A 21,565-nucleotide genomic window follows, 5' to 3' on the forward strand; every position below is an offset into this window, starting at 1 on the left:
TATATGAATAGAGGTATAAAAGTCTACTAGAATATTCCAACATATCACAAAAAATAGTGACCCATCAATCAGTTTATATCAGTGGTAGGATTCAAATATGTGAACAACCGGTTCTCTGTGTGGATGCTGTTTCCGGAAGTCCATTCTGGGCCTGGGCAACAAAAAACTAGCTACCGGTTTTGCCGAAGTGGTGCAAACCAGCTGAATCTCACCACTGGTTTATATGCTGCTTCAATCCTACTAGGATAACAAAATAGTTATAAGTCTAATGCATTTCAAACAAAAATTGCCTTTTGGAGTGTTAATTTGTAATACCGCATTTTTCCTAAAATAAAACTCATTAAGCCAATGTACTGCAACTGTTTAAGCATAAACAATAGAACAGCACAATAGAAATGTTTTTATTAGTGCTTCATTAAGCAACAGGGAGCAACACCCCTCTAACAAAGAAAATATGGTATCATGGCTTAGTTTAAATAAAGATCTTGCTATGTATGGGTTTTTCCCCCTTAAGTTTTCATAGTCTAGGCATGAATATGTGAGTTATGTAGACTTGATTTTGGAACCAAGAATAAACTTTCTCAACTACTCCCTATTATAGGAAAATATATATAATATAGATCTTAAATGTTAAGATCCAAATTAATATGTTGCGACATAGGAGTAGGTAAAGGTATAAAAAGCATGGCTCTCCAATTATTTCATTTTTCCTTTTGTCTCAGGCAGTGAGCTCACCAAAATTGGCGCAGATATAGTTGGATAGGCTTAAAGCTTCTCAAAGATAATCAACATGTAATCAAATGGTTGGGCAGAAAATGTACTGTAAAGACAGTTCAAGAGTCAGTCAAGCATATACTTTTTTTGTTTTTGCAGTAATTTTATTAAAGTTTGCAATTAAAAGATAAAGGCGAATGCGAACTAAAATTAAAAGAATAAAAAGAAAAAAGTGTAGAACAGAGAAAAATAGAAAAAAATAAAAATATAATTAAGAAAAAATATTTAATAAATGACTTCCCTTTTCATCGCAATAAATACAAACAACTTTAATAATGTATTACTTCTCTTAAAATTCAACAAAAGATCTTTTCCCCATATTTCTTCTCTTATCTATAAAGCTTAAAGCTTCATCATACAGTCCTAGTCACCAATAGTCCACTAAGGGTTATCAGAGATAACAAATCTATTTTAATCTTGATGAAATAAACTGACTATCATCTTAATCTTTAATCCCTTCAAATAAGTTTTGTATTTAAAACTTATTTCACTAAGGATTGAAGGAAACTCACCTAGTACTATAAAAAATTATCATCCTGAAATATCTTAATATCTGAAAAACAATTAACAAATAATTTCCAAAAGTGATTAGAAAAGGAAGCATGCAGCTCTGTTCCATAAAGGCTGTAGCTGTAGTTTGGGCAGAAATGGCATTCCCTCATCTTCCAGAGCCAAAGTCTGGTATCTTCCGATCTCTGTGTGAAGAAAAACTGTATGGAGCACTTTGGGCGATCCTGTGACCTTTTCTTGTCCAGAGACTATTTAGAAGAGCCAATCTACTTGCTGGCTTTTCATTCCACCATTGTCACTTCTACTTTTAAAGGAGCCATTCTCAGTTTGCTGTTTCTTCTCCATATTTACATCTGGGCAGTAAATATGTGATTATCTTTCATTTAAGGGTTTTGATTAGGGAGAATTATGAATGGTAAAATAAATTTAAGACTTTGTGGATATGAGAAAGATTTGAAAAAATCTAAGACCACCACCATATGACAACAAAGATGTAGAGGATGCAAAATCTTGCCACACAGATCTGGTATCTGTGGAAAACATAAACAAGTTCTCTGCTTCTCCAGATTATTTTTTTCCCCTGCCGGTCATGTAATATGTTCTCTGTGCAATTGCCTTTTTCACCTGCTAATTGCTCTGAGATTAGATTAAGTTACTGTTACAAGGAACAAGGTTCTTGAAACAAAGTGGCCAATTATTATGAAACTGGATGTAGTTGCATTATTAAAGTCTTTGAATAGTGCTAAGTCTTCACTTACCTCTGAACTGTAATTTAATTATGATACTAAATAGTTGTGAGGGCATACATATGCCCTCTTTCCACTCTTCATAGCATGGTTTCAGGTTGTCAGCATCTATCTTTAAAATAGGAGTCCCTAGTATATTCCAAATGGGATGCAGAGGTTATTCTGCTTAGATGAACAATGATTGTTCAAACTGCAGTTCAGTTTCCCTCAGTTGGGACATAACAATGGAATTGTAGTAGTTTGGAAATTGCATCTTGTTCTAAATTTTTATTTCCCATAACAATGAGAATATGTTCAAGGAAACCATTATGTATATTTTGTGTTACAAAATGTTCCAAGACAACCAAAACAGGCACCATATGAAGAAATAGTCACAGCAGTACCCAAACTATAAACAATCTCTTTCAGAGGTTATGTTTATGTTGAACGAGGAATACCATAAACTAATAATTATGTTATTAAATGTCCTTCTCAAAAGGATTAGCACCACTGGATTTCTAGTGCCATTTTAGATAAGTTGTCAAGATGTATGTAAGGATTAATGGTATTAATAGTTGTAGAGTTTCTACAAAACCAATCGAGTAACATTCCTTAACACCAGGTCAGGGCTTATAATGGGCCATCTGAAGTCTGTTCCATAATCCTATATAAAGTTAGATTAAAATGGACAATCTATTGCACTCAGAAATATCTGGAGCCAAGACACTACTCTATACAGAGCCTTGGAGGCTATTTGTTTATTTAAACAATTATAGACTGTCCAAATCCTGAACAATTTATAATTAAAAGGTTTTTTTTTTATAATGTACAACATTCAGAAAAACATGAACACCCCTAGAAACAACAAGAACTGAACAAAATCCATCCAGCATGGACTCAATCTTTGCTCTTCCCCAGAGACTGGGAAAATAACCAGTTTTTTAATAGGTGAGGGTGAAAGTTCATTTTTAATAGGTTCTTGAACACCTTCAGGGTGAGAGCCATCCAGATCTCTGAACAGATTACTCTTCCTCTTGCCTTCCAAATATATTGGATTTCAGTTTCAGTGTATTTTATTATCTTGCAGAGGCATAGATATGCATTTTCAATCTCATTTTGATTAATGTTGAAACTCTTATGCACTTTTAGGTGACATACAATCGAGCTGCATGCTAAAGTGATGTTCACTGCTTTCATTAACCATTTCATTGTTCTCCTTGTCTTTATAAAGAAGGAAAGGCAAGGGTCAAGTTCATATAAAGGTGGCTATAATTCTCCAAGGAACCTGATTACATTTATGGATTGTGTAAACTGAAAAGTTCTCTTATTATAAATACATCGGTTGGCTGTTTAATAACTACCGGTTTTCTGATTGATTTATTGACTAGACTTGTATCCTCCCACAATCAAATAACTCTTAGTGTACAGTATAATAATTAAAACATCTACAGTGAACACTAATCAGTACAGCCCAACACACCAATGGAAAGAAGAATCAACAACAAATAAAACCATACAATTCATTGGTATATTATCTTGTTATAGTTTGTACTATATTCAAATGTGAAAAGATGCTCTTGAACATTCTGCCATGTTCTCAACTCATTTCTGCATTTTGGAAAATGAAATCAAAGAGGATTTTTTTAAAGAAAAAATGCTTGCTAAAATGCTAAGAAATTTTGTAAGGCACATTGAGAAGTTATTCAGACATATAATTTTTTAGTGTGGATCACTTTAATTACCTTCTTCCACATCCATAAAATGTGCAAATTTCAGTCATGAAGTCAAAGCATTCACTCAAGGGTGATCTTTATCAAAACAATTTGGGAAAACTTAAGTTATCAGTTGTTTCCCTGGGCCAGAAAGCTCAGGAATGGAGAGCCTATTATGTCTAGAATTCCATCCTTCAGAAACTCACATTCAAAATAAGGTGAGGATATCTAGTGTATATTATAATATCATAATAGACCACTAAAGTTCTGTATCTTTCCCTGCTGTTATGTAGAGAATGCAGGCAGAGAAACCTAAAGAGTCAGGGCCTTTTCCAGTCTGGTCTGTGATCAACTGTTTTCCTATTCATTGGGTGTTCAGCAGCAGATGTTTCAACCCATTGACTATTGTCAAACACTTACAGGTTTTTTGTTTATTTATTGTTTTATCATAGAGAATAAATTACAAAACAATAAAACAAACCAACAAAATGAAACAAAACAAAAGCATACATTCAACCCTAACAAAAAGGAAAAAGAAAAAAATAGGGTACAAACGAAGAAGAAAAAGTGGTCAATTAAATTTAACATTGAACATGTAGGACCCACCTGGGCTGGGTGCTGAAAGAAAAGAAAAAGCAGTAAATTCTCCTCCCCTTTTACAACAGGTTTTTGAATTAGGAAACACTTTGCAAGCATTCAACTTAATCCTGTTGCACATTTTGAAAAGCCATAATTAGGTCATTTGGCAGATAGTAACATTCACCTGAGCAATAGGATCTAGTTTCATTCCTCTCTCTAGTTTGAACTTGAGAAGTGCAGTAATTAAAATAATTGCAATTATAGTTATTATCCTCAGTTGCTCTTCTATTTTGCTTCAGTTAACATTAACAGAAATAATTTCCCATGTTAGTGTAACTCTTACATCAGCGGTCCCAAATCATAAATTCCCTTTGCAATTCCCTTTTCACCACAGTTTACAAAATTGTATAGTTCTTAATCATAACATTTATATGTGAGATAGAGGAAAACAAATTATTATACAAATATATATATAAGGGAGAAAAGGGCTTTAAATCTTATCACCCTTGCTGGTAAATAATAACTATAATTATTAAAATCCAGGATAGTATGTTATAAATTTCTATTGTACTTACCTGTTGTTCTTAAACTTACATTTTTGATTTTTATGAGCACTTTAAGGAATCAAAATTAGTAAGAATCAAAATTATCAAAATTACTGTATCTTCTTTCAGTGCTTAATCTTTATAATATAGAATCATAATTTTTGCTTGAGTAGAGGAGCTAATCAAATCACGGTGTATTCGGTAACTGTGTATTGGATTATAATAGGATATTTTAATTCAGTTACACTAATTTGTTAGTCTACTGAGACAAAGAAGAGCTCTTCACTAAACCCAGTTCCATGTTGAAATGTACCATCTTTTCTCACCAGTATTTTTTTGCTTTGAACTATATTTTTAATCACAGCTTTGTTTCTTTACAGTACATCAACTGTGGTAACCTGGAACAATTGTTAGATAGTAATCTGCACTTGTCCTGGACAGTGCGAGTAAAGCTGGCATTGGATATTGCTCTCGGACTCAGTTATCTTCATTATAAAGGAATTTTCCACAGAGATTTGACTTCCAAGGTAATGTTCTTCTATTTGATTGTATTTGCTGGCAGCAAATTTTTTGGAATTCTTTTGATCTCTTTATCCCTTCTCCAAGCTTATTATCAGATGAAAGCAAACTGCAATTGTGAGTTAAGAATTATATTTCCAGGAAAATAGATGTAAAATTAAGTTATTTGGTGCAATGTTCTTATAGCTTTCTAACTTCTATAACACTCTAGGGCAGTGGTGGCGAACCTATGGCACGGGTGCCAGAGGCGGCACTCGGGGCCCTCTCTGTGGGCACGCGCGCCGTAGCCCCAGTCCTAGGCCTTCAGCTGGGTTTTATAAAACCTTTTCGCTTTAGGCCTCCGCCGTCGTGTGCAAAAAAAAAAAGGTTCAATCAATCAGTCAATTTCAAAAGTCACTTCCCAACAGTACATAGCAAAAGAACACAATTGCTTATAACTCCTAGAGCTTTGGATTAAACTAACCAAGAGTTTAAGAAATCACTGTACCATTTATGATAAATATCTTTTTCACAAATTCTAAATATGGTTCTTTATTGAACCTTAATAAAATAGTACTTTAAATAATTCCTTTGTAATATTTACAAATCAAACAACAGTCTTATGTACTAATGGAGAGAGGGAAACAAACGACTATCATTAAATCATTGAAGCTACCTACAAAAAGGTAGTTTCAAGTGTGGATTTTTATCACGTTTTTAACATTGCAGTATGATTAATGTTATTCCTTTAGGATTTATGTACATTTTGCAGTGAACAAATATTCAATCTCAAATAAACTAAATGAATACATTTGTTTAATTAGAAATAACAATAGTCATAGATGAAAAGATTCAAAGTGCATTGGGTAAGCACAGTTCAGGGGGCTTTATGTACAGTTAGAAATCCAAAGTGAGCTGTATATTCTAAAATTCATTTAGGTGAGAATTAATAATATTTAGAATTAAAATCTTTGTGCATAAAAAAATATGCTGAAGTTTTGATAGTATAATGCCAGTTTGGTGTTGTGGTTAAGGCCAGTTGGGTGACTTTGGACCAGTCACACACACTCTCAGTCCAATTCTCCTCACAGAGTGGGTTTTTTTTGGGAAAATAGGATGAGGAAAGAATATTAGGTATGCACACTGCCTTGAGTTATTTGTAAAAATAATAAAGGTGGGATACAAATAAATGAAATGTATTTTCCCAACTTCCATTAAGTTGTTCATGATCAATATTGTTAATATCACAAGATGCCTTCAACATATTCCAATATTCATTCTTGCTTACTCTTAACAGATTATTTATATGCTATGCGCAATATTCAGTACCATTGGAGCAGAAATTATTTAATTGGCGGGAAATAAAGAACAGTACTATACTATGTAGATAGGTCCACAACCTATGTAAATATTTTGAGATCTGGTTATAGGCACTTGGTGAAATGTCTGTCAGATGAAGGTTGCCTTCACCAAATAGCTATTGTAAAGGAAGGGTCAAATAGTAGGCTTACTTTTTGAGCCATGATGGCACAGTGGTTAGGCTACTTCTGCTCACTGCTGACTACCAGGAGTTTGGCAGTTCAATACTCACCAGCCCAAGGTTGACTCAGCCTTCCATCCTTCCAAGGTCGGTAAAAGGACCCAAATTGTTGGGGGCAATATGCTGACACTGTATACCACTTAGAGAGGATTGTAAACACTGTGAAGCGGTATATAAGTCTAAGTGCTATTGCTATATTTTTTACTGCTTCCTCAAGGCCACTTGTTTTCAATCCTTTGCTTACCATTGTTGTATTTACAAACAAAGCACTAGCTACTCCCATTCAGCATTTTTATTTTTTTAAGTCTACCCATGGGGCCTATGTGGAATTGTTCATCAAAAGTTGAGGATGGCACATAGCTTTGCAGCGATTCATTTTTAAAATGCTGTTAATTATTAAATAATCTTTTAAACATTTAAAAGGCAGAATGGGTTAAGAGGTTGGCAGATACTGGTATGTTCATAGGTGGCGGAATCAAAATCAAATTGTTTATTGCAGCAGTATTATAGTGGTACTATGCCTACTTAATATTCATTATTGTTTCTTTGCTTTTATTAGAACTGTTTAATAAAGAATGATGAGAATGGATATTCTGCTATAGTGGGTGATTTTGGGTTGGCAGAGAAAATTCCTGATTATAGGTAAGCATTATTTCTGAGTAAACACCAATTAGAGTTTAATAATATTATAATGTTAAACTAAACAATTGTGAATCACTGATCATTGCCTTCTAAGATTCAGCATTTGACTAAAAAGTCTTTTGGATTATTTATTGAACTGCTTACTTTTTAGCTTTTGAATATAATCATTCTCTATATGCACGAACAGCAGATTTGTGATAGGTAACTGATGCAGATACTAAATGTATTTAAGAGCTATTTTGCAGTTTTAACAGTTTTAAAAAAACCTTGAGAATATCCATTTAGATTTGATTGCCATGTATAAATGATTTGCACACATAGGTATAACTTTGCTTAAACCTTTCACTGTGGCACATAAATATTTTCTTCTTTCAATAGACTTTGTAATATACTTCCTGGTAGAATACCTTTCAGGATTGTGAAATATGTGAAATAATGACAACATTGTCCTACCTATATGCTTTGCTTGGAATGGAATGATAGTCATTCCCTTGCTGAAATTAAAGGGGTTGTATAATATATGAGAAAACACTTCTAATAATTACCTTTCTAAATTTGTTGAAGTGAGAAGTTGCCAGTGGTAGGTTCTCCTTACTGGATGGCACCAGAGGTGCTGAGAGATGAGCCATATAATGAAAAGGTAGGTTATGTTTGAAATAAAATGTTGCAATGTTTACTTGTGTCTAGCATATTTTCTTTTACATAAGATATATTTTCTATTTTTCTTTCTAGCTAGATTACCTCATGAAAATGCTGCTGTCTCTGATAAAGTTGATATACTGTGGAGCAATTGTTTGCTTTCCATATTAAGAATCTAAAATTTTAGATTTTATTTTTAGCTAACATTGGGAACAGTATTATAGGTCCTTATCCATCTTTTGTGAAATATTGTTTTTTAAACCTGTAAATCAAACCTGTAAATCCAATAAGCTGTAGCTTTTAAAAAAAATAATAATAAAAAAGCTGATAAATATTTTTCAAGTTTTATAGCTCCCTCTAATGATAAAGCAACAGTACTGCAATCTTTTTCTTAGCTGGTCGAATTTTGGGTGCCATCAGAAATTTAGAAATGATGCAGTAGGTAATATAAGCTTTTGCAATGTGTTAGGCACCCATTTTGCATGTGATATGTGATAGAAATACTCTTATACTGTAGGGGGGGAAACCAGCGATAGTAGAGAAGAGAAAGAGTATACCTGCAAAATAAATCTGGGGTTATATATTTTTTTTTAGGCAGATGTGTTCTCATATGGGATCATCCTTTGTGAGATTATTGCAAGGATCCAGGCAGACCCAGACTATCTCCCACGAACAGAGGTGAGCAAAGTTCACTGATAAGGATTATCAAGGGGAAAAAACTAGTTACACGGGTCATTAATTTCCATAGAGTTGCCAAATGGGCTATAAAAGTTGCAATAAAACATTAATCCTTTGTTACATTTATATGCCAAGCTTGGCACAGAATGCTGTTCCCTCTCTCCTCTCCCTTCCTCATTTAGAGTACATAATTATCCTTGCATAATATTGGACTGAATATTGTATTAATCAGCCACTTTTCAAGAGATTAACTGTCGTAATACCAAAGACGTTTCTATGGCTCCTTCATTCATGAGAAGAGGGCAGTCTGATCAGGACATTTTCTTCTTTTGATTAGATCTCACCCACATCTTTTTGCCTTTTCACAGATCATTATGAAAAGGTGGCTATTTTGTTCATACCATATCATCATTTATTTGCTTTACATCAACACTGTTTTTAAAGTACTTTTTTTCCTCTTTTATAAACAGCATATTATTTTGAAGTTAGGTTATGCTTGAGAAATATATGCATTAGGAATCTTGAAAAATATTAAAGTGAAAAAAACTCTAGCTCGATGAGAGAACACTACTTTTGTGTTTGAAAATTCCAAGCCCAGTAAAAAGAATTAGATAGCAGTTGACATAAAAGGTCTGTTTTAATACTCTTGAGAGTTGCTTCCAAAATAAATGGACAAAATTGGCTAATGTAGGGCACATTTCTGTGAAATATTATGTAGGTGAAATATGGAGATATTCTTAAGAATCATCTTTAAGAAAACTAGCAATGTTGTAAGTAGTCTGCACTAAAGTTATTACAAAACTATTTTCATAAGTGGTTTATGATATCATTGCATCACAAAGTGACTGTGCAGATTGTTTCTACATTGTAATATGATATTGGCCAAGTACTAGGTACTGTATAGTAGTGCTTTCTTTTGTAAATGCATTTCATGTTAGACTTCGTGACGGCTAAGTTTCTTGGTGTAGACACATTTATAAATTTCTCTATACAGTAGTGGCCAAAATTGTGGAAAACTTTTGGGAAAAGTGTACAGTAGAAATGCCACTTTTGGTTAAGTTTCCACCAATTTGTCTTCTAATTTCTTTATAACTGTAGCCTTGTTCACTTAATAATACTATTTTACATTGCTTTCTGGGTGACCAGTCAACTCTTTGCATCATTACTTTAATTTTATTACGTTTTACAAGCTCACTAAATGAAAGAACACAAAAAAACCCAACCAACTTAATAGCGATCACATAACACACTGACAAATGTCCTCCTCTCAGCTTCAATACATGACATCAATAACTGAATCCTACTGTGGGCTGATTGGCTCATTGTCAAAACAAGATGACACCCAATTGCTCTCTAAACACTCATGCTCATTGGCTACAATCAGATGAAGGAAAGCTACCTGATATCAACCTAAGCAAGTTGTGCTTCCTTTTTCTGGTTATTTGGCTATAACTTTTCATACAGTAGAATACAGTACAGATAATTGAACAAACTGTTGCATTACATTCTTGATTAAATTATCTTTCCGTTGATACATAAGTTTATGGTACTACTCCAAAAAAAAAAGTGGTGTTATTAGCCATCAAACCTCAAATGTACACTTTTCCCAAAAGGTTTCCACAATTTTGGCCACTACTGTATATCTCATCTTTCACAGTTCTAAATGTTAGACTATATTGGAGGAGTTAACTTGGACTATGGGATTGAAACTATTATCTCTTAGAATACTTTCTCTTATACTATAACTCCAAATGTATTTTTAAAAAGCTGAATTGGTGCTGTGTTTCCAACATTCAAAGAGCTGAGTGTTCTGCATAGACAGAAAGGGAAACATTTATTTTCTCTGTACTAGTTTTAGTTTCAGAACTGAGTCCCGAATAAATGCAGTAGCACTCTGGGCTGCTTTTTCTCTTTCCCTCCATTCAGCATGGTGCATCTACAGTATCTGAGCTATGTACAGGCTGAAGATGTTTCAGTACATGCTGTAGAAATAATCTAATGGTTTACCAGCAAACTAATATACTTATGGAAGTTTTAGAATCATAAAATGTAGTATTAAATCAGTCCTTGGAATTTTGCTGGTTAATATGTAGATTCGGATAGGGAAGAAGGACAGGCTGCTCCATTGTTCAGCCACACAACATGATCCTTGAAGCAGCTGCCATTTTCCTAGCAGCTGCATTGAATTCTGGCTGTTCAGAAACTGGCAGCTGCTTCTGAGATCAAGCTGCATGTTTCTCAGTGTTTCTTAGCAATTCTGTACCATGTGGACTTCAACTCCCAGAATTCCCCACCCAGCGTTGCTCCTTTGCTTGAATTCTGGGAGTTGAAGTCCACACATATCTTAGAGTTGCAAGGTTGAGAAATGCTGATCTAGATAGTCAGCAATCAAGCCGAGTAATGAGAAGGATGGAACAATATTACATTGGATTCAGAAAGTATTGTTAGGCCAACGAAGGAGGACAAAATAACATCAGCATCTCTTTGTCCAGTCCACAGAAGTACTGACCCAGAGCTCAGGAGGAGAATTAAGTTCTATATCTTTTATGTTTTATCTTTTAACCCTTGTAATTTCCCCACTGCTTTCTTTAATACATGTTTGTTTTATTTAGATATTAACAGAGCATTTTTCTTTTTTCATGTAGAATTTTGGACTGGATTATGATGCCTTTCAGCACATGGTGGGGGATTGTCCTCCCAACTTTCTCCAGTTAGCCTTCAATTGCTGCAACGTCAGTATCCTCAAAAAAAAATTATAATCCCAGCTTATGTTAAATGTAAAAATACAATGCTGAATGAATTGGGAGGTTTTGTAGCTCAGAAATTATGAAGTGTTTTGAAGGCCAAATATGAATGATTTGTATGAATTAGTTTATAACATTTGTTACTTATGTGTAGATTTGGTATAAAAATGAGCAAAGAATATAAAGTAAGGATATAAAAAGCTATCACTATACTTCTTTCCTATATTATATTAGACAAGGTTTTATGAAAATGAAGCATCCAGCAAATTTTCTTTTATAGAGTGTTTCTATATTTGCATGTGCACAAAATGTTAATGATAAAACATTTTTATATTGGTAGAATACAGATAGTCCACAACTCATAACCATAATGGAGATTGCCCATTATGGTCAGAAGTTGCGACAGCTGTTGAGTGAAGCAGCCACATGACTGCCTCAGTTACAAACCCCCATCCCTGCTCTTCTCAATGTAGTCATTAAATGAACATGCGAGTCATTGAGTGGAGCATGGGTTGCCTCTGAGGCTAGTGCAGGCCCTTTCCTTGACCGCCCAAGGCATCTTTCACCCCTCAGGTACTCGTTGCTTTGCTTCCCACCCCTCAGGTCCCTGTAGGCCCCCACCAGACCCACACCCTCCTCTTCACACCATGTCACCCATCACACACTTATCTTTTGAAATGCTCTAGAGCTCATTTTAGGAAAGCAAAGCAAGCCACTCCATTGCTGGGCCATGCAGAGTGATTCCGGAAGCAACTGCCAATTTCTGAGCAGCCAGAATTCAATGCAGCTGCTAGGAAAATGGAAGCTGCTTCAAGGATCATGTTGCATAGTCCAACAACAGAGTGGGCTGTCCTTCTTCCCTAACCCAAGCTTCAGAGCTCCGGAGAGCTTTGAAATAGAAGTGGCAAAGGTTGATGCAAGATGAGGAGGAAGATGTGGTGGAAAGCAGGGGGCGTTCAGATAACAGATATTTCATCATTCAGTCATAAAGGCAAAAGACTTTTGGGGGGGCGCTGCAGCAGCTGTAACTTAGGGACTAGATTGTAAGTAGCTTTTGGGGGGGGTCAGCTTCAAATTGTTGCTAAGCAATCGGTCATAAGTTGAGGACTAACTGTGACATAGAAGCATAGATTTTGTGTTATGTGTTTAATTTAGCATTTATTCTTATCTTAGATGGACCCAAAGTTACGCCCTTCATTTACTGATATTGTCAAAACACTGGAGGAAATTCTGAGCAATTTGAAAAGAGAAGAAGATGAAAGAGAAAGGAAGCTACTAAATCTGGATATTACAGATCGAAAACCCATATCTGTTTCCAAAGGTAGGATCAAACAATATGATCATAAAACTAGCCAGCTTGCCAAGCAAACATTAAATATTTTATGTTAATGAATTGTGTTTTTATTTATAAGTAGGAGCCATTGTATTTATAATATTCTAACAAAGTCTAACTAAATATAATCATATATTGAATAAGAGTTAATTTACTTGTAAAAGTAAAAGTTTAATTGGAAATACAATTTGATGTTCACAGTATATCAGATTTAGTCCACAGATATATTTGTTGGACACATAGTTTCTTAAGTCACTCTGATAGGTTAGAATTTAATTTTGATGTTGTTGTTCATGTTAACTTGAGGGAGATACATAAACATTAGTCTAGACCAGGGGTAGGCAACCTCGGCTCTTTTATGACTCGTGGACTTCAACTCCCAGAATTCCTGAGTCAGCACAGCTGACTCAGGAATTCTGGGAGTTGAAGTCCACGAGTCATAAAAGAGCCGAGGTTGCCTACCCCTGGTCTAGACTATCTGCATTGTGAACCATGGTAGGCAACCTAGGGCAACCATAGAAAAAGCTAGCTTTCTAGTCTTTCCTCCACAGACTTTATAATGAAAGGCAAGAATCTACAACATTCCTTCCAACCTCAAATGTATAGGATTGGCATATTTGGAGAAGATGGCCCAAATCAGATTTCTAAATAGATAGACTCAGAGTTTACGACATTTTCTCATGAAAGAGAGGCTTTCCACTTCAGAAGCAGTCTCAGAACTTTTCTCCCCCCCCCCCCTGAAAAATGGTCAACTCTCACATTAGGGTTAATGGGAATCATGTGAAAGGGACTCAATTGGCATGCATGGTATGAAATTGTTGTAATCACAAGTGTCCCAGTTTATCATTATATCCCCAACAGTGGAAGAACAGCTCCTGAAGCCTTGAACATTTTTTTTTGAACAAAAATGGTGAGAAAAGTTAGCAACACCATTCCTCTCTGATCATTTCTCTCCTAATATGCTGCCAGCAGATTAGGAATATCACATAGATTTTAACAAATAGAATTACCCTACCTGTAGTATAAGGTAATCTTGTATTAAACACAATAAAATGGTTGTATTAGAGCAAGGGTGTCAAACTCGCAACAGTATCGTGACTTTTTTTCCATTGTCGGCAATGGGGTCGGCACGATTTCACCATGACGCATCTGGCCTGTGGGGGAAAAAAAAAAAGGTTCAATCAACCAGTCAATTTCAACTTCTCGCGGGAAAAAAAATATCTTGCAAAGTTGGGATTGATTGATTGAACTTTTTAGCCGCACCCACTCTTACCACCGCAGCCACGCCCAGCCAATGGGCCACACCACCCAATGGGCCACACCCACCTGGCACCCAACGATGCATAAGTAGGGTTTGGATTGCAGTTTGGGCACTCGGTCTCTAAAAGGTTCGCCATCACTGATCTAGGGGACAAATTACCATTCCCATCATTTCATTTACCTGATTCAAGTAGTCCTCATTTAGCAACCACAATTGGGATTGGCAACTTCATCGTTAAGCAAAGTGAAACCGTGACTGTGTTTATGATCTTACTTTAGCTTTCCTTTAACTTTACAGACCCGTGAAGATTATAAACACAAGAATTGATCATAAAGTTAGGTTTTTATCTCTGTTGTAACTGAATGGTTACTATATGAGATAGTTGCTAAATGAGGACTATCTGTCCCACAAAAACTGCTGATTTTGGCTTCCAGAGGGAAGAATGGAATAGGAGCGTGAAGTTTCCAGGAGGCAAAATGGTACTATTCCCACCCTTAAATTATCCAAATCAGAATGTTCCAAGGTTTTGATGGCATGATCTTGAGATCCTGTAGGCTATATACACTGGTTATCCATTCTTGTTTTAAAGTATCACTTTGGTGTCTGTTATGCTTAGGAAAATGTAAACATAAACTCAAATATCTTAAAGGAAAAGGATTTTTTTTGTAATATAGCTAAACACTTTCCATCTGACCTTAATATTTATAGCTGCTTTGTTTAGTGACTTTTTATTTAAATGTATTTAACAGATTTTTCCCCCAAGCTCAAATGCTGTGTATCCTAGTTTCTACATTGGACAATGTGCTGTTTCAAGGCTGATGTGGAAAATAACCACTTCCACAGGGAAGTATTATTGTTTGCCTGCCCTTTTCACAGCATAGGGGTGTCTTTTTGCTCCAGGGAAACCTCACTTCTGGAAACTATTGTCATTAATAGCATGGAATGTGCCATACTTAATTAAAAGGGGAGTGTCCTCTTTAACTTTCACTCTTGGGAAGACTTTTAGGGTATACAAATAATTGGAAGAATATATTTTTGTCATATTAGCTATTTCTAAATAAGTCTATGCATTTGAGGGATAGAAGACATATAGAAGAGTATAAAGACAAAATTTAACAACATGCAATAGATTCCATTCTCTGTCTATAGAAATCGCTTATACAAAATGTATTTGAGATTGGAAAAAAGAAGAGCTTTATGAGAATTTGTAGACTTCCTAAGGGTGTATGGTTGTGGAGGATATGAGAACAGCACATATATATTGATTATCTCTCCCTGTGCGTGTATATGAGTCTAGATTTGTCACTGAGGTAATGTGTGGATTTAAATCTGATTTTATTTTTTTAGGATTGCTAGAGAGGGGACAAGGTATCAAAAGGCTGAGCTCATTGGATGACAAGATTCCACCTAAATCACCCCGGCCACGGCGCAACATCTGGCTATCACGCAGTCAGTCAGACATCTTCTCTCGGAAACCTTCCCGCAAGATAAATGTTCAGGATCCATATTATACACCAAGCAAAGGGGCGAGTCGAAAAGTCAATCCCTTCAATTCTAGGGAAGACTTGAAAGGGGGGAAGATAAAATTTTTTGACATGCCTAGCAAATCCGTGATATCTCTTGTATTTGACCTGCACTCTCCAGAAGCAAGAGGGTGTCTAAAGATGAGCCAGCCGCTATTCAAGCACACCTGTGCCTGTGACTGGCAAGACTCTTCTTTCCTTCCTGGGAGGAGAAGCAGATCACTTCCAGTTTCTCCTGAATTTGGTCGTAAAGATTATAGCGCATTTGGAGATCTCTCTTCAACAGTCAGTAGCTGTGATCCCGCGCAGCTAGGGGCTGAGGTGCGCCAGAGGCTACTATGCAGTAGTAAGTATGGTGTATCTGAGATCCCTCCTTTTCAGGTTAAACAATGCAGGCAGGACTCTCATCCTCTGCTTCTGCAAGAGGAGGAAATGGATTGTTCGGATGAACTGGAGTCTCTAAACAAAAATGGGTATTCTGTAAAATGTTCAGCTGAACAGCCAGAACTTGGGAAGCCTGAGGGACAAGTGCTGCAAATCACTCCTGGCCAAGTGGCTAATACCTTAGTAGACAATTTAGACTACCCAGAAAATCAATTCCCAGAAATGTTCATGAGCTATGCCACCTCTGAAGAAATGGAGGTGGAAGATGAAACTCAAAGGAATATGCTTTCCACTAAATTGGAATCTTCTAAACGGTTGCTCAGTATTAATCCTTCCTCACAGCATGGCAGAGACTCCGGCTTCCTTGAAGTGGTGGACAGTGACACTTCAAATGTTTCTCTGCTGCCTTCAGACACACCGGCATCAATAAGTGGACAGCCAAAATGTGACATTTAAAAACCAGCCATTGGATGATTATGATGATACACTCCTAACTATGGTTTTAACTTCCTGTGTCAAATGTCTCTAAAACAGTATAGAAATGTAACCAGTCCATTTGAAAATTCTAAAATGTATTATGAGAGATCGTATGCATGCAAGGGTGCGTGAAAAGAGTTCTCAGCATACCTCAGGAAGAAGCTAATATAGGAATAAGGTTTGCTGTTGAATGCCTGATTCATGCAGGGTCACAGTTATAGAGATAGTGAGATTATGGGCATCTCTCCATGCTTCTATTTGTGTTATTCATACCGTTTACGTTCTGTTAAATGTTTTTTTTTTTAAAAAAAAAAACATAGTGTCTCTTTGAACCTTCAAAATCTTTGTCTCATTAGCAGTAAAAATGCTGAGCAGCAATAAATATTTATGTGGAAAATATTTAAAATAACAAGTATCCTGAGTCAGGTGCAGACTGTCCTGGACTAGTCTTACTTACCCTGGCCAACTTTCAAATATGAATTTCAAATCCCAGTATTCTGAACAATGTCCATTGTTGGAATATTCTGGGAATAGAAGTTTATACTTGAGGTTGCTTAAGGTTAAGGGCAGTTGATTTAGATATTACTGGACTACAACCACAACTGTTCTGGCCATTAACAAGGGCTGATGAGTTGGAGTCCATTATTATCGCAGGTAGCTCAAAAACACGTACAAGACTTTTTGTCATGGGAATTTCAGTTTCAAAATCAGCTATTCTGGAAGTAGTTCAACATATCAAACCATTTCTACAATACTCAAAAAAACCTTGGTCCATGATTGGATGAAATCACTTTTGGATTGATTCATTTCTAGAATATCCTATTTTGGATCAACCAAAATAGAATGTTTTGCAATGATACTTCCCCACTCTTGCTGTAAATGAACAGGAGGAATATGACTCCGAATTCTATAAAAATTATTAAATAAGTTGAGATTTGGCTACAATAGCTTCCTTACCTTTTCCAGTCCAGTTGCAAACAGTGGAGGCACTGAGCACATTCCTACTTCAGGCATTCCTTGTTAAATTATTAGTTGCTTGTCCAGGTTTTATTTGCTGGTAAGGAAATTTTCCATCAGCCATTTTACTGAAGGAACAGCAAAGTTCCTTTTTTGAATAAATTGTTCATGAAACAAAATGAGATGAATATTTTTATCTCTTCAGTAACCCCATTCCCTTTATTGTAGAAGCATGAAACGTATGACCATCAAATGTTTGGCATGGAAGAACTCTCTTCAACATATTTTAAAAATCCAGTTTTGCATACATATCTTCAATTAGTCTATGTGCTTCACTCACATTGAAACATGGTCTATGTGTACAATTTATATAAATTCTGTAGATAAGTTGCTTGAAATTTCTCAGATGGAAAGTGAATTTTAAAGTGTAGCTACAGAAATAGCACATCCAGACCAGCATTACATGCTCGGAACTTAATAGGAGTTAATATAGATTATATAAAAAGGATTAAACTCCCAAATCTTGCCTCTAGTTAGAATACACTTGAAATTAGTTCTGGTGAACATAATTTCCTCATGTTCATTCCTCAAAACTGAACTATAGAAAGGGCAAATACTCACAAAATATGAAGCAATAAAAGCAGGGTCATAAATATTGAGCAGACCAGTTTTGCAAGCTATGTTTGTTTATAGAAGTTGGTGACAGCCTCAAGCTGGAGAACAAAATTGTCTTCTCAATTATTCATTTGAAAATTTCTAAAGTAGCACCATATTCCAGTTCAATTGTTTCCTCTTTCAGAATTAGTGATAAAGAATCCCAGTAGTTATTATCAGGCTGCTTTATTTAAACAGTTAAAAAGTATAACCACTTTAACAGGTGGCACGATTTTAAATTTGGTATCATTTTCCTCCATCCCATCCAAAGCAAAACAATTGAATGTAACTTATGCTCAGCTCTGGAAAGCACCAAGCATGCAATGTGTCTCAGAAACTATTCCACTCCTTCGCCCACATTAGTTTATAACTTGCTCTGCAGATTCCATTCTTGTAGCCTTTCAATATCTCACTTTTACTGCTTTTGAAGGCTAGATGTGACAAATTACTTCCATTCTGGTCACATTCCCCCACCCCTTTGTGTATTTTCCTGGGTTTTTTTATAGACTCGTAAGAAATGGTACCCTCTCTTATTAATGGGATAATGGATTCCTACTGCAGTTGCTCTGCCTTCTTGGTAGAGTGTTAGTGATAACCTAGGTCCTTGATGCAAAAGTAAGTCTTTCTAGACTGCCATTTAACAAAAGTTGGCTTCATAGGAGCTTGAGAAAGCAAACTACAAAGTTATTGGAACAGAAAAGTAACCTGTCATCTTATACAACATGTAAACACTATTATCACATTCTTTGGGTACACCAGGGGTCTTCAACCTTGGCAACATTAAGACTTGTGGACTTCCAACTCCCAGCAAAGCTGGCTGAGGAATTCTGGGAGTTGAAATCCACAAGTCATAAAAGGGCCAGGTTTGAAGACCCCTGGGGTACCTCATGGAAAGTCAGCATTGAGGAGCAGCTATGGGCCATCATCTGTATTCTATACAGAATGTGGCCAAATGAATGCATAATTTGTACAAACAGAACAATGCTAGATGGTTTTGCTTTTCAGCATGTTTGATTTGCTAACAAAGATGCGTATTGCTTTTGACAAGCCACCTGAAAACACTTGTAAGATCCTCAGTCGATTTTTAATTCATTAATTTTATCTAAATTACATTTAATAAGCATATCAGAGGATATTCATGTGGCCAACTGATGAAAGACTGTGAATACATGTAATGTAACAAATTGATGCCGGAGTAGAAAAAAAGTGTACTATGGATTCTTGGTTGCTGGATCTTGTCCAAGAACACTGGTATTTCTTGCCAGTTTAACTAGACACTTGAATAATTCCTCTTTGCACTTAATGCTGCTGTTTATACTGCATGTCACTACATTTCTATGCAAAAATAACCTTTGAGGTAGCCAAATATTTGATTTAAGGTTTATAGATCTTTATAAGATCTATTTTCATATTTATGAAGGAATTTTATGTCTTAATATTTGCTGTCTGTAAATAGCTAAATTTTGTCATTAAAGCTTAGGAAAAAAAATTTATAGCATGATGTGTATAATTTAACACTGCCAGGAAAAGGATTTTTGAAAAAGCAGTTTTTTAATACTTTAGATATTTATGAATGTTTAAAGAAAACAAATCTTAGAATTACATAAGCAGTATGTTTCACTGGAACTAAAAAAAATAACCAAAGATAAACGTAGTTTAAAATATCTGCAAATTTTCTTTATAGAAAATGGTTTTTGTAAACCATTCCCCAGTTCAGTCAGAAGAAAAACAAATATGTTTTTGTGGTTGAGAAGACAAAACTTATGAAGCAAAGGAGCAATATAAAATGGCTCCAAACAATTTCTGGGAAACACCCATTCTGATTTAATATTCACACATTCCAGTATTTTGTTGTGCAAGTGATAACGTTTTTTTCTGTTACAGTCAGATTCCAGGAGAGTCTTTGTCTCATTCCAGAAGGAATTCCTTATTGTGCTTTCACTTTTTCAGATTTTCAATTGTGTATTCACCAAAAATTAATGCTGGTGGTAGATTATCCTAACATTTGTTTCTAGACAAGACACATCATATTTCATAGTGTGTAAGCTGCAGTTACCTTATATTAAAAAGATAGTAACTGGAGCCAATGTCATGTTAGTAAGTTAAATGCTTTCATATAACAAGTAATGGGACAGTTGTCCTGTTGAGGCATTTGCATTTGTGCTACAGATCAGTGCTCTATTAATTTGGATATTTCTATTTTCTAAGTAATCTATGTATCCATCTTGAAGTTTTCAAGTTAATTGCATTAATGAAGGACAGAATTACCAATCAACTTTCACTAAATGATTGAAAGTTCTTTTTAAGCAAAAATTTCTTCTTGCTCTTTAAGTTATTTATCTTACTTAACAACTGCCCATCTCCTTCACAGAGGAACTCTGGGCAGTGTACAATAAAATCTACTCACCATTTTTAACCTGCCACCTCATTTCTATACCTCCTTAAAGGAAAACAGAGTAAAACAATCTAAATGCTTTCATTTTTCTTATACCAAAAAACAGCTCTTGATTTCACATTTAACAGTTATCCTTCAAATATCAAATATGTTTGGAATATAGATGGATATAAAATTATAGTTTTATTCAATTCCTGTGAAAGTATAAATAATAAAATTTGTAAGTATTAACATTTATATAAAATTTGTGTGCTACTGCTGCATCACTTTACATTGATTTCAAATTTTGTCATTTTGCTGTCCATCCCCACATGTTGATAACATCTGGCTAGAGCTCTTCAGTTAGCTCAGTGGTTCTCAACCTGTGGGTCGGGACCCCATTTGGGGTCGATCGACCATTTCACGGGGGTCGCCAAGCAAGGCTGTCCACCATTTTTTTTGTCTGCCATTTTTTTTGTCCGCCATTTTTCCCCCTTTTCCGGCGGGTGCCTTACCTCCCTTGAGCTGGGCCAGCTGGTGGTCGGCCTGCTCCGTCTCTGCCGCTTGCCAGCTACGCTTCGGCCGGCGCAGGGGGCAGAACCACGCATGTGTGGCACTCCCGGGCAGGGAAAGTCCTCGACTTACGACCGGTTGGGTAGTCCTCGACTTATGACCGGTTTAGTCCTCGACTTACGACCTGTTGGGGTCGCGGTATTAAAAAGGTTGAGAACCACTGAGTTAGCTTGAGTTTTCGTTTCTCTAGCTTGGTATTAATGACAAGCTTTAGCTACTTCATTGCTCTCCCCAGCAACAGCTTTTAATAAGTTGAACGTTATTGACCCCAATAAAGCTGTTATCAAATAATGCTTTCCAGCAATGTATCTGGAACAGATAAGACTAATAAAAGAATCATTATTTAGCTTCCAAGAGATCTCATTACTGTTTTGTTGTGTGTAACTGGAATACATAACTTCACGATCTGTATTACAAAAAGACTTGCGACAATAAATTAACAG

The 21,565-nt window shown here is 35.7% G+C and overlaps 1 protein-coding gene across 1 annotated transcript in view; it reads left to right on the plus strand.

The window, feature by feature from the left end:
• Positions 1-16,860, plus strand: part of TESK2 (testis associated actin remodelling kinase 2) — a 43,661-nt gene extending 26,801 nt beyond the window's left edge. The window contains exons 4-10 of the mRNA XM_015811324.1: positions 5,226-5,372; positions 7,443-7,525; positions 8,090-8,165; positions 8,759-8,842; positions 11,488-11,574; positions 12,760-12,907; positions 15,528-16,860. Coding sequence (XP_015666810.1) covers positions 5,226-5,372; positions 7,443-7,525; positions 8,090-8,165; positions 8,759-8,842; positions 11,488-11,574; positions 12,760-12,907; positions 15,528-16,543 — 1,641 coding nt within the window. The 3' untranslated portion in view covers positions 16,544-16,860. The remainder of the gene's footprint in view (positions 1-5,225; positions 5,373-7,442; positions 7,526-8,089; positions 8,166-8,758; positions 8,843-11,487; positions 11,575-12,759; positions 12,908-15,527) is intronic.
• The last annotated feature ends 4,705 nt before the right edge of the window (positions 16,861-21,565 follow it).

Source organism: Protobothrops mucrosquamatus, unplaced genomic scaffold (genome assembly GCF_001527695.2).
Source record: "Protobothrops mucrosquamatus isolate PMUCROS unplaced genomic scaffold, P.Mucros_1.0 scaffold39, whole genome shotgun sequence".
Taxonomy (NCBI): domain Eukaryota; kingdom Metazoa; phylum Chordata; class Lepidosauria; order Squamata; family Viperidae; genus Protobothrops; species Protobothrops mucrosquamatus.